At 37.8% G+C, this 13,957-nt stretch overlaps 1 protein-coding gene across 1 annotated transcript; it reads right to left on the bottom strand.

Moving 5' to 3' along the window:
* Positions 1-6,697: 6,697 nt before the first annotated feature.
* On the bottom strand, positions 6,698-13,875 carry LOC106076581 (uncharacterized). Its single transcript, XM_056009191.1, has 6 exons — positions 13,856-13,875; positions 10,134-10,191; positions 8,358-8,513; positions 7,140-7,235; positions 6,835-6,894; positions 6,698-6,743 (listed from the first exon to the last, which is right to left on the bottom strand). The coding sequence occupies exons 2-6, from the start codon at positions 10,172-10,174 to the stop codon at positions 6,698-6,700; spliced, it is 399 nt and encodes a 132-aa protein (XP_055865166.1). The 5' UTR covers positions 10,175-10,191; positions 13,856-13,875.
* Positions 13,876-13,957: the final 82 nt, after the last annotated feature.

Below are 13,957 nucleotides of genomic sequence, written 5' to 3'. Positions count from 1 at the left end.
TACACAGATATGACAGTATAGATTGTACTAACATTCACATAGATATGACAGTATAGTATAGATTGTACTAACATACACATATATGACAGTATAGATTGTACTAACATTCACATATATGACAATATAGATTGTACTAACATACACATATATGACAGTATAGATTGTACTAACATTCACATATATGACAATATAATATAGATTGTACTAACATACACATATATGACAGTATAGATTGTACTAACATTCACATATATGACAATATAGATTGTACTAACATACACATATATGACAGTATAGTATAGGTTGTACTAACATACACATATATGACAGTATAACATAGATTGTACTAACATTCACATATATGACAGTATAGATTGTACTAACATACACATATATGACAGTATAGATTGTACTAACATTCACATATATGACAGTGTAGATTGTACTAACATTCACATATATGACAGTATAGATTGTACTAACATTCACATATATGACAATATAATATAGATTGTACTAACATACACATATATGACAGTATAGATTGTACTAACATTCACATATATGACAATATAGATTGTACTAACATACACATATATGACAGTATAGATTGTACTAACATTCACATATATGACAGTATAGATTGTACTAACATTCACATATATGACAGTATAGATTGTACTAACATTCACATAGATATGACAGTATAGTATAGATTGAACTAACATACACATATATGACAGTATAGATTGTACTAACATTCACATATATGACAATATAGATTGTACTAACATACACATATATGACAGTATAGATTGTACTAACATTCACATATATGACAGTATAGATTGTACTAACATTCACATAGATATGACAGTATAATTATAGCAACATTGTTAGGTTAGAAAATATGTAATCTATAGAAAGGATGTCACAGAGAACTGTTCAATCGCTACAATACAGACGTAGTCAAGCAACTTACCTTTAGTCATAGACTCTCTATCATTTAACTCCTGCAAGCGACTTTGTCGTCTGATTAGGAAATAATAAAACCATTGGTTATAGCTGACGAGTATTCCATACAGAAAGAGGAAAGGAATTTTATGTTCTAGGAGGTACAGGAGAAACGTGAGAGATGCACTGAAATTTGTTATGGTTATCTTACAAACATTATTTCACACTGGGGGGGGGGGGGGGGGGGGGAGGGGGTAGCAGCTCTTAGTAATAATTATAACTAAAAAAAAAAAATGACACTAACTCACACTGCATCTCACATTGTGGGAAGCGTGGTCGAGAGGCCAAGTGCGCTTGAACTTGGCTTGGCTTGACTACCTAGAAGGCGGCTCGAGGTTCGACACCCGACTCGGGCAGAGTTGTGTTTACTGAACGCCTAAAGGCAGCACAGAAAACCAACCCCCCCCCACAAATGAGATTGGACCAAAAAGCGCTCTGAGCATGCTATGAGCATGAAAGTAGTGCAATATAAAAGCTATAATAATCTATATAGGCGATACTGTAACCCACATACTGGTGACACTATAACTTACAAATAGGCGACGCTATAACTCACATATAGACGACTATAATTCCCATATAGGTGAAACTACAATTTACATATAGTTGACACTATAACTCACATACAGCTGACACAATTCACATATACTGGGCACTTACTCACATATAGGTGACACTATAAATCACAAACAAGTGGCACTATTCTGCATTTGTTTTAAGAAGCGCACAACTTTTTTTTAATTTTGTAGGAATGTACTTACTCAGATAAAACAGAGAGTCTCTCAGGCTTACTGAAACAAATGATCAGAAAAAAAGGTTCTCACTTTATTGACAAGGCTAGGTCCAAATCAAAGACTAGCTCAATGTATAGCTGTATAGGACAAAGAGCAAGAGAGTGGCCAAGACAGAAATGGTTGGAGAGACAACAAGTAGCTACTTACTCCACAGCACCTGATGCTTCATCCTCATCTCTACAACAACAGAAATACATTGAATGTCATTACATCGCTACAAAGTTCTACACAGACAACAGTAGTGGGAATATTGCCTTAAGTACACATGAAAACTTAATATAATACATTTGTCAATAGAATGTCTAAATAAATAGTCTTTACAATGCACTAGTGCCTAGTTGAACTCCAACTTATAGACGTCTGATTACAAGATACTAGTGTACACTTTAAACTACCCCAGAGAGATAATATATAATAAATTGATTGATTTTTAGTTTACTTACAAGTCAGTAGGAGGTTGAAAGCTGTGAAACGAAAAAAAAAAGTGGTTGCTATCATAACAAGTCCTTAGTCCAATGATGGAATGACTAACGTATCTCTAGTTGAATATACTCACTCAGTTGTGGAAATCACGCCTAAGCCAAAGTCATCCATGCTGTAGATGACAAGAGACATAATGGGATGACTCAGCTCAAAGTAAGAAATAAAACAAACTACAAAGAATCCTGGACAGACTCGCGAACCACTCTACTAGTTAGGTACCTACAACTGGAGAAGATTGTGTGAAAATAGATTGTTTCTTTCCTTTTTGAGCGACGACCTATAAAGGAGACCGATCCAGCTTATGCCACAAATTCAATCAAGTGCAATTTCTTTCCCTTGTTCGAGATACCAAACAAAATAATTGAATAGCAATAGTTTATTTTGGTTGATGCCTAGTCAAGAAATAAGTGCGCACAATTTCAGCTTCATCCGAGATTGGGTGTCGGAAAAATAACGTGTTCAGGTAGACCGACAGAGTGAGTTGATATAAAGTTTGTAATATATATATATATATATATATATATATATATTGTAACGAATCTCACTATCCAGGCTCTCTACAAACTGCACCACACGACACCACCAACTTAAAGAGCTTGACAACTCAGGGCTCCAAAATAAAGTTTTAATGTTCAATAAATCACAGCCAATACTGTACAATTAGCAATACGTAACACAGACTGTACAAAAGCTTCACACTACGACGTATCAACTCTGTAACGCTGTATCAACTCTACGCCTCTCCCTAGACTTGCACTTGATTCTTTGCTCCGAACCGACTTCACTTAGACTGGTTCTTGACTTCGACTCGTACTTGTGAAGTGGCGAGGTAACGTGAAGCGACTTCACACTGACACCTTCGCTCTTATATAAGGTCCCTACTGGCCTTCTAGAACCAGACGGAACATCGCTCGACCCTTCTGGTAAATCACATGACCACATCCCCCGTGACGCCCCTGAACTCCACTCACACTAGATGTTTCTACAAACTTCGACAGTCATCGCAGTTAACCGTCTTGGCTCGTCACAGTTGACCGCTCGTCTAGCGCTGGCCTGGGGCGATTTGCATCGGTTGACTACACACATACCACTACCCCCATCTGTGTCACCACAAGGTTTATTACTAATATATATATATATATATATATATATATACATCCCCCCCCAAATGAAATCTAGACCGCTAATGGGGGGGGGGGGGGTCGGAATTTAGTGACTGATTTTTTTGCTTTGATTTTGTTTATTTTAGGAGAGATTTTAATACTAAACCTTCAGTTGTCCCGGCGCAGCCAGACTATATGAGCGTAGCCAAGATGGGTTTTGTGTTCAAACCCCCCCCCCCCCCTTTTTTCAGCGGAGTTTGAAGCTAAAAAATACCTCTTCAAAATTTTTTTAAAAAAAAGCAAATTACGCACTCAAAATGTTATGAGCGCTGGAACAAGTGATGGTTTAATATTCAAATCACACCTAAAATAAATATAATAAATAGACCTCCCCCCCCCCAAACCCCTACCCTCGGCTACGCCCATGGTTGTTGGTGTTATACCAGTGGTTGTCCCCTTGTTATAGGGCAAGTACACAGAATTTCTTAATTATGCTTGACTTGTATGTATGCGTGTTGTCGCTAAGGTTTGTTTTTTGTTTTCTTTAGCGGCATAACTAGATCTCTGCTCTATTCAATGTTGCAGTGTGCTCCATCTTAGGTAGTGTTTGAGCCAATCCTTAGGCTATGATTGAGCCAGTGGAGCTAGTGTAGAAGTTCTGCTCATTTAGTTGGTAGATGTTCCTGGGCCGCGTGGACGTACTTTGAGTATGTCCTGGGAGATGGGTTCTTTCTTCCTACAGTAAACATGATTCCCTAACGTGACCTCTCCGAATACCCATCATTCATCTTTATAGTTCATTAGTAAATGTTCACTTGGAGCGTTGACTATTTCTTTAAAGTTAGAAGACATTTTATTTTGCTATTCAGTTTGCCTTGCATTCATTTATGACAGCATTAGCCTGGCGAGGTGGGGAGGGGGGAAACCTTGTTAAGTCACCCCCTAGCTAAACCTTACATCTCACCTTGACAATAGACATCCTAGTATGTCCAATATTTTCTTATTATTTGTTCAGCCATAAATGAATAATAAAATGTAGGGTGTATTTAAAATTCTCTATGATGCCATATCAAACTGTAGATTGTATTCCATTAAAAAAACTCTACTTACTATTTCCTCCTGTGAAAAGAAGAGAAGAATTGGTTGAAACCAAAACGTAGGGAATAAATGAAAAGAATTATTTCAAAAGCATGTTAGAAGTATATGTTGTGGTGAGCACATGTCACACAGTGAGTATATGTTGTCGTAAGCACATGTCACACAGTGAGTATATGTTGTAATGAGCACATGTCACACAGTGAGTGTATGTTGTCGTGAGCACATGTCACACAGTGAGTGTTTGTTGTAATGAGCACATGTCACACAGTGAGTGTATGTTGTGGTGAGCACATGTCACACAGTGAGTATATGTTGTCGTGAGGACATGTCACACAGTGAGTGTATGTTGTAATGAGTACATGTCACACAGTGAGTGTATGTTGTGGTGAGCACATGTCACACAGTGAGTATATGTTGTCGTGAGCACATGTCACACAGTGAGTGTATGTTGTAATGAGCACATGTCACACAGTGAGTGTATGTTGTAATGAGCACATGTCACACAGTGAGTGTATGTTGTAATGAGCACATGTCACACAGTCAGTGTATGTTGTCGTGAGCACATGTCACACAGTGAGTGTTTGTTGTAATGAGCACATGTCACACAGTGAGTGTATGTTGTGGTGAGCACATGTCACACAGTGAGTGTATGTTGTCGTGAGGACATGTCACACAGTGAGTGTATGTTGTAATGAGCACATGTCACACAGTGAGTGTATGTTGTGGTGAGCACATGTCACACAGTGAGTATATGTTGTCGTGAGCACGTGTCACACAGTGAGTGTATGTTGTAATGAGCACATGTCACACAGTGAGTGTATGTTGTAATGAGCACATGTCACACAGTGAGTGTATGTTGTAATGAGTACATGTCACACAGTGAGTGTATTTTGTCGTGAGCACATGTCACACAGTGAGTGTATGTTGTGGTGAGCACATGTCACACAATGAGTATATGTTGTCGTGAGCACATGTCACACAGTGAGTGTATGTTGTAATGAGCACATGTCACACAGTGAGTGTATGTTGTAATGAGCACATGTCACACAGTGAGTATATGTTGTCGTGAGCACATGTCACACAGTGAGTGTATGTTGTAATGAGCACATGTCACACAGTGAGTATATGTTGTCGTGAGCACATGTCACACAGTGAGTGTATGTTGTAATGAGCACATGTCACACAGTGAGTGTATGTTGTAATGAGCACATGTCACACAGTGAGTGTATGTTGTCGTGAGCACATGTCACACAGTGAGTATATGTTGTCGTGAGCACATGTCACACAGTGAGTATATGTTGTCGTGAGCACATGTCACACAGTGAGTGTATGTTGTAATGAGCCCATGTCACACAGTGAGTGTATGTTGGCTCTTAACTTAGCCTACAAAGGAATAATTTTTTTTTTTTAGCCTACAAAGGAATACTTTTTTTTTTTTTAAAAGCATCAGAGAAATAGAAACAGAAACAAAACTAAAATAGGAAGGTGTGAAGTTCCCAACCTCGATTATAGTGCTTCAAGTTACTAGAACTCTAATGTGTAACATATTTAAGTCAACATATTTAAGTCATGTGTCAGTCATTAAAATTGGTCTTAACATTTGCTGAATTTAGTCTTTGTTTAAATAAAGTATAGCAATGTCTTTGACCTCCTTGACGGTCTAAGTCTATTCAAACACTGAGTTAGTTCTCCCTATGCAACTAAATCAGAGCATTGCATTGAGCAAGTATTTAAGTGCACTTCTATTTGCAAAGCGAGAGTGTACCTTGAGATCAGAATGCTATTTGAGTTATGAAGATACTCACTATGAAAATAATGTTCACATATTCAAAACTAAATGTCATGATCATGAATACTTACAATCTCTTTCTCTTCCTGGAAACAAAACAAAACAAAGAAGAAAAATTATCAAAACAAGGTCACATTTTTACAGTTGTTTAGTCATAGACTAGAACCTTAACAACAAAAGACACTTTTCCAAAGCTAATTTTAATATTTTCCTTCTATTCAGACTAATTTCACGTTCTGTGTAATTTGCATACAGCTACTACAAGCAGGCACACCTCACTAAACAATCTAGTTTACACAAAGCTTTATAAAGCTGGCAAGAATAAGAAGAGATTCTCTAATTGCATCCCCTGTACTTTTACCTATGAATTGTCTAAGCGAATGCCATGTACAAGAAGCACAGACAACAAGAGTCACTTACACTTTTCCTTGGTACTGTAATGGACGCATGGTGTAGTTCTCCCTGTGATGGAATGAAATAATGTCACTACAGGAAGCTGACACAAGAAATGAAATGAAACTATGACAAGCTACACCAAGCTATTGACACTTACAACACTCTCAGTGGTCCACAATGCCAATGTCGCCGTACTACAGAGTTATGTATCCGTATACTGTGGACAAAGAGAATAGTCAACAACACAAATTGCTGGGGTGTATAAAAAACCAACATAGATCTAATTACAGCTGCAATAACTCGATCACATCTCTATTCTATACAGCTTACGTATATAGTCCATATATTTTATACTCTTTTACTGTATTTTTTTTTTTGTTGAAACAATCTCATAGATAAATCTAATAATTTTAGTAAGAGAGAGAATTGAAAAAGAAAAGATTGAACGAGTCAAACTCTCACCTATCTAGTCTGTACAAATAAAGGTCTATAAACAGGAATATAAAGCAAAGAAATATAGTTGATCCAGCTATCAGGGGCGCTAAGATGGAACTCTGCCTAGAAGGAAGAAATTTTGAAACAGTCTTATTAAACAGCTACGTACCTATAGAAATATAACATTTATAGACATGTAGATAGAAACATCTTTGATATATATAATTCTCTTCCTCTCTCACGAGTTTGGACGAGAAGAAGAAGTAAAGGAAAGATCAACCTTTTATTTCTGCGGATAGAGTTATCCCACGAACTTTACGAGCCTTGCGTGTAGCGAAGTCATACAGTATATCATAAAAATTCTATTTCCTACATAAATCACGCTCAATAGCAAGAATTAACAAATGTTTCAATCTATCTACGAGAATTGTTGAACTAAAGTAATTCTACATTAGTTTGAGGCGCGAGAAGCTTCTTTCACCAGATTCCAAAATTACGGGATAATGCCGTTTTTATTTTTATATCGCGCGTAGGATTGCCATTTTCCTTATTGAATGACACCCCAAAATGACAATTTTCGTCTAATATATTTCAAGAGATTCGTATGAGTTTTCTAAAGATTTTAATAATTTCCGGATATTTCCAAGACTGTTTCGTATATTTTGCAATTTCAGGAGATTTCCAGGAGATCCTGGTAAATTGACAGGAGGCCGCGTGAAATCTGTTATAAGTTATACAATGGTTTAATTTAATAATTTATACACCTAGAATTAGCGCGGGTTCTATGATAGTTCGGGGCCCACTGCGGTCGCTCACCTAAGACCGGCCCTGCAAAAGAGGTGATTATGGGTCGGGCCTAAAACCGAATGGTGACAACTGTTTCGTGTAGCTACTTTGAATCTCTGAGCTGTTCCCCCTCTCCTCACAGGTGTACAATAGAAACCCATCGGACTCTTTAATCCCATGATCTATGACTAATAGACCAACCGAAACGCTTTCCTTGCAATTCCTATTTCTATTGCATGCGCTCACTTTGAACACATTGACCTAGATGTGTGTTGTCCAGGCTTAAAGTTAAGCTCATTTGTTTCAAGGTGTTCAAAAAAATAATTTCAGTAGCATTCTGATTTTGTTTCAAAAGCCAATGATTGATTATTGATCTCATGTTCAAGTAACAGTGATATCAAGTTGTGAACTAGTTTGGGGTAAGGGGTTAGATTTAGACGAGTATATTTGTTCACTTACATTAAATAGTCCACTTCACAAACGATTGCCTCTTCTGATGTCCATGTGTTATTAATGCAGGAACTGGTCACATTTCCCGAGACATAGTGAAAGTTGTTCAGACAAGAGAACTCGATGGTATTCTTGTCCACACAATCGTAAGTGTAGAACTTCTTACTGGGAATACAAATGTTCGATGAGAACTGATAAAGAAATGTTGTTTACTGCCAAATACTGTGATTTTCAATCATAATAATGGCAACTGTCATTGTGAGTATTGTAACCCCAAGAAAATAAAGTAAAATAAAGTAACTTTTCAATAACATAGACAAAATTATTATGCGATGTTATTAAAATATTCTTTGTAAATGTATTTATGAGTTCTAGTCGTGTGTGTGTGCGTGTGCACGTGTGTGTGTGTGTGTGTGAACTATAAAGTCCATTGTATTCCATCAAATCTTGTCAAGCATGTTTTCTGTTCTTTCACTACCATTGATTAAAAAAAAAATCTAATTGTGTTGTTCAAGTCTGGACCTATCTCTGAACAAGAATCTAATTGTGTTGGTCAAGTCTGGACCTATCTCTGAACAAGAATCTAATTGTGTTGTTCAAGTGTGGACCTATCTCTGAACAAGAATCTAATTGTGTTGTTCAAGTCTGGAACTATCTCTGAACAAGAATCTAATTGTGTTGTTCAAGTCTGGACCTATCTCTAAAACCGGAACGTTACATGATTTTGCTGCAAGAGACGTTGAGACATATTCGGGGTCTCTCTACACCCACTATCTCCTGGTAACATGGAAGCTTTTTCAGGGGTCTCTAAACAACCCGTGGCTTCTAGTGGAGACATATTCGGGGTCTCTCTACACCCACTTTCTCCTGGTAACATTGAAGCCTTTTCAGGCGTCTCTAAACAACCCGTGGCTTCTAGTGGAGACATATTCGGGGTCTCTCTACACCCACTATCTCCTGGTAACATTGAAGCCTTTTCAGGCGTCTCTAAACAACCCGTGGCTTCTAGTGGAGACATGGAAACACCTGCAGAGGATATGGTTCCGGTTGCTTTAAGAGCAGATGAAAATCCTATCAAAGCTGGACAAAAATCTTATAGTCTCAGAAGTAGGGCGAAAAGAAATTAAACGTAGGTACTGGGATGAGTGTAATGTAAGTACTTTCTATGTTGTGTTTGATATTTTGAGCGTCTTATACAGCACAAGAACTGTCAATTGCTTGATGTTGTCTTCCCATTTTTTGCCATGCCAAAGAATTGTTCCTGTATGAATTAGGGCTTGTTTCCTATGGTTAATAGGCTCTTAAATAGTCCTTCAGATTTTTTACCGAATATTTTTGTGTTTGGTATGCATACTCTTGTCATCGCTGATATAACGTAGCTTGTATCACAAACTACCTTAATATACAAAAGATTGTTTTGAAGTAGTATATTTTATAGGGAGTTACAATAATGATAGATCACGGGAATGGAAGAGTACACCTAGTGAAATATATGGGAGAACATTGTCTACGAGACTAAAGGGATTATTGTTTTGAATGATATCTTCATAACCCAACATTATTCTAACTATGGAGTGATAATCAAATACTAGTAGAGTTACAATTTCAAGCCATTATAATCTTATACAATAATTTGTTACTATAATCTGTAATATTTCTTCACATGCCAGAAAAATCAAAAAAAAAAAACTTTGGGTAAAGTAACAAAACAAACGTTGTAAAGATGGAGTTACACATAACTTTAAATATTACTGGCACTACTTATTCATTCACATTTGTACTCACAAGGCATTAAAGTAAGGACAGCCTGAAATGTTACACTCCATTGAAGAAAGTTGTCATTCTAGAAGAATCAAAAGAAAAGAAAATACTTCAAGATTGGCTTCATGTCTTATGTCATGACCAACTATTTAGTAAATTAAAGTTATTTCAATATAAAGCAGACGAAGGTTGCCTGTAGGGATAATTGTTCTGGCTGGTCATTGAGTCACTGTACCAGGGCGAGTCATTTATTCACTGACTGACGTGAGGCTTTTACCACCTACACACATTACTAAACACCTGATTCATGAGGCTTTCATCATCTCCTGGGTGATGCCAAAGCAAACCATTACACAAACACACACTATCCCTTAGTATAGAGCTACTGCCTCAGGAGTGCCCTGGCCTGTATCAACACATCTCTCCATTCAGATCTCTCATGCTCTTTTCCTCTGCATGCCCGAGCTCGAGTGCTCTGGAAAACTACAAGCATGCTTTTTTTTCAGAAATGGATAGTTCTCCATTATGACCGGTTTTTTCGTATGTGTTACAACTTTGGGCATCGGAGTAGCCTGGTGTGTTGGGGTTCAACTCCCCTCCCTGAAATGAAATTGATGGGGGGGGGGGGCGGGAGGATTTTGTGAATGTTTTTTGCATGATATTGTTTACTGTAAGTGAGATTTTAATGATAAATCATCATTTGTCCCTGCCCAGCCAAAAAAAAAAGGGGGGATCCAGAGTTTTTTTTAAAGTTAGAAACTCCCTCTTCAATATAAACTAAAGCAAACAATAGTCACCAAATTCTATGAGCGTAGCAAAGAGGGGTACTCAGTCAGAGTGTTTTAAGTTTGAACACCCTCCAGAGGGATTTGAGTTTAAACTCCCCCCTCCAGAGAGGTTTGGGATTAAAAACTTTCTCTTCAATAATGCAAACTACAGTCACCTAATTCTATGAGGGTAGCCAAGTGGGGTTTTGAGTTTAAAACAAAAAATAAAGCAAACTAAAAATACCAATTTCCATAACCGTAGCAAAGAGGGGTTTTGACGCTAGCGAAAGGAAAAGCAAAACTATAGTTACCATTTTCTACTAGTCGCTGGTACTGTTATAACTCTGGTGGTGATACAGATAGGGATAATAGTGTATGTCTAGCCAACTGACACATTACACAGGCCAGCGTAAGACGAGCGATGAACCGCGGCGAGTGACGAAACGACGACGTTTTGGGAAGGATCTGTGTTGTGTCGGATGTTGTCAAGTGGTCAACGAGAATGGTCGAGTGACGTTCCGTTGGTTTCTAGAACGCCTTCTGGTGATCCTATCTAAAGAGCAAAGGTGCCACAGTCAAGACAGTTCACTTACACGTTTGGCTTGGTTCAGTTCAGTGCGGTTCTGTACGACGTATTATGACGGTTCGGTGCGAGACGACATCTTGATCTTGAAGTCCGACACAACAAGCCCAGTGTGTGAGGCCAGTCCTAAACAGTGGAACCCAACGCAAGTCCGGGAGGAAGCGGAGAGTCAAGTGGAGTTCGATACGGTGGTACGGTTTTTATAGGTAAAACATTTGTACAGTCAGTGTTACGTGTTGCCAATTGTATAGTTATGTGATTTATTTAAGATATTGAAGTGTTATGTTACTCTGGAGCCCTGAGTTGACAAGTTCTTTGAATTGACAATGTCGTGTGGTGTAGTTTGCAGAGAGACTGAATTGTTAGAGTCGTTACTATGGCCCGTCAGAAGCAACTGGACGAGCTTTGAATAAAACAACTGCAGGAAGAACTCCGTGAGTTAGGGCTGAAACCAAGCGTAAACAAGGAAACCTTATAAGCACGCCTCCGTGAAGACCTGGTAAAAGAAGGGGAAAATCTGGACACCTATCTGTTTGAAGTAGACCAACTAATGGAAGACATTTTGAATGATTTATGTGTCATGAGTACGATGCGGAACAAGACTTGAAAGGTAAACAATGGACGATGTAGTAGTTTCCTGTGCGACCAAAGTGATGTTGGAGCAGCACCATCGTTGAACATCCAACTACTAGCCGTCCAAGGCCCTGACGAAATAGGCAGTTACAATGGCAACACTGGTGAATATGGTGTTGTCTGCGAATCTGATAGCAAGTCGTTTGAGTGCAACCCCAACGACAAGAAACTCAACCTTGACAACAGACCTGAGAAGAAGAAAGAGACAGAAGAAGAAACGAGAAAAGAGGCCTATATTTCGACCAAAGCTTTTGCTGCTGATGAGCACCTCAATCAGCCAGATAGATCAAGACAACGTGGAGTCTGAGTCCAAGCTTTTGGTGAGGACATTTTAGACATCTGTCAATCTGCCAGTACCGATGAGAGGAACTCAAATCTTGATAACTGCACCCAGGTGTATAGTACGAACTTTATGTTGGGAGCTTCGTAGGGAGAATGCAAACTTTTAGGAGCCCTTGAACAAGGTGTAGCACTAGCCCCAACAAACGCTTACTTAGATGCTAAGACCAACGAGAGAAGCCCCTGGTGATGATCATAAACACCCATTATTAGTATTAGTGGGTAGTATTACACAGTTAAGTATCTAAGATCTTTATAAAAGGTAAAGCGAGGACAATCATGTTTACGAGACTTAACTAACATTAAATTGGCCCCATACGGCAGCCTCATCGGTCAAACGGGTATTTGCCCGGTTGCCCATATAGCCAGTCCGCCCCTGAATAGATCAATAAAAAATAAAGTTATTACATTCTTGGTCTAATCTAGATTACATCCAGTCTATAATCTAGAAATAGAATAGAGTCTAGCTCTAAATTAAATAGAAAAGAGAAACAAAAAGAACCACATTCAAACCTTGAGATCTATATCTATAGGGCAGATGATGTAAAGCTCATCAGTTTCTATGGCTGACAGTTGAATAACGATGGTGTAATGTACCCATTACTGCATTAGAGTTGGTGGTTTCCTAAAAGATTCCAGATCTAGAAGAATAGATCTAAATCTAGACAGATTTAGATTTATAAAGACCTCCTTATGGAATCTAAACCTAGACCTAGATTTGTCTAGCAGGTCTAGCTCTACATTAGCTAGAATCTAGATCTATTTAGATAGATAGATCTAGTCTAGTATAGTTCTAGGTCTATAGATAGATCTATCGATAATTTGGCTGAATGAGACTCTGCTGAGTAGATCTAGATTCTACTTCTAGACATCTAGATAGATCTAGATTCCATATCTAAATCATCTAGATCTAAATTGATCTAATACTAAATAGTAACTAGAGTCTAGATAGTTGAGATAGATCTATCTAGACTAGATCTAGACTGAAAACTCTATCTAGACTAGTCTATAACTAGACTAAATCTAATCTAGACTCTAGATAATGTAGATCTCTAGATCTAATATAACAATCTATACTATCTATAGATCTAGACTCTAGATGTACATCTAATCATTTTGATATCTAGATCTAAATCAATATCTATATAAATTACTCTAAATTCTAAATGAATCTCTAGACTAGACTCTGACTCTAGAGCTAGATCTAGATCTAGAGTCTAACTCTAGACCTTAGTGACTGTTAGTCACTACTTAGTGGCCTTAGCCGCGTTAGCCCTAGATAGATCTATTTATATTCTTGGGCATTAAAAGTTTGAAACTTACAAGCAAATAAAGACAACAATAATAGATTTTTTTTCTAGATCTAGATTAGATCCTGATCACCAAAGTAAATCTAGCATTAGTAGATCTAAATCATGTCTTACATTACTTCTGCTACGGCAGATAGATTTAGATCTATTTTTGGGCAGATTTTTATGAACAGGATGACTAGACTTAATTGTTATCTTTTATTGATTTATTTTTTA

This window comes from Biomphalaria glabrata, chromosome 13 (assembly GCF_947242115.1).
Source record: "Biomphalaria glabrata chromosome 13, xgBioGlab47.1, whole genome shotgun sequence".
In the NCBI taxonomy this organism is placed as follows: Eukaryota; Metazoa; Mollusca; class Gastropoda; family Planorbidae; genus Biomphalaria; species Biomphalaria glabrata.
The sequence above is the reverse complement of the archived record's forward strand: the minus strand, read 5'-3'. Positions and strand labels throughout refer to the sequence as shown.

What these genes read in the sequence shown, in the direction of transcription:
- LOC106076581 (XM_056009191.1), bottom strand. Translation starts at nt 10,174, where the DNA reads ATGGAGTGTAACATTTCAGGCTGTCCTTACTTTAATGCCTT. An exon ending in TGTGAAGTGGACTATTTAAT is followed by an intron (nt 7,236 to 8,357) that starts GTAAGTGAACAA and finishes TCTTCCTTCTAG; the next exon opens with GCAGAGTTCCATCTTAGCGC. An exon ending in TGTGGACCACTGAGAGTGTT is followed by an intron (nt 6,744 to 6,834) that starts GTAAGTGTCAAT and finishes ATTCCATCACAG; the next exon opens with GGAGAACTACACCATGCGTC.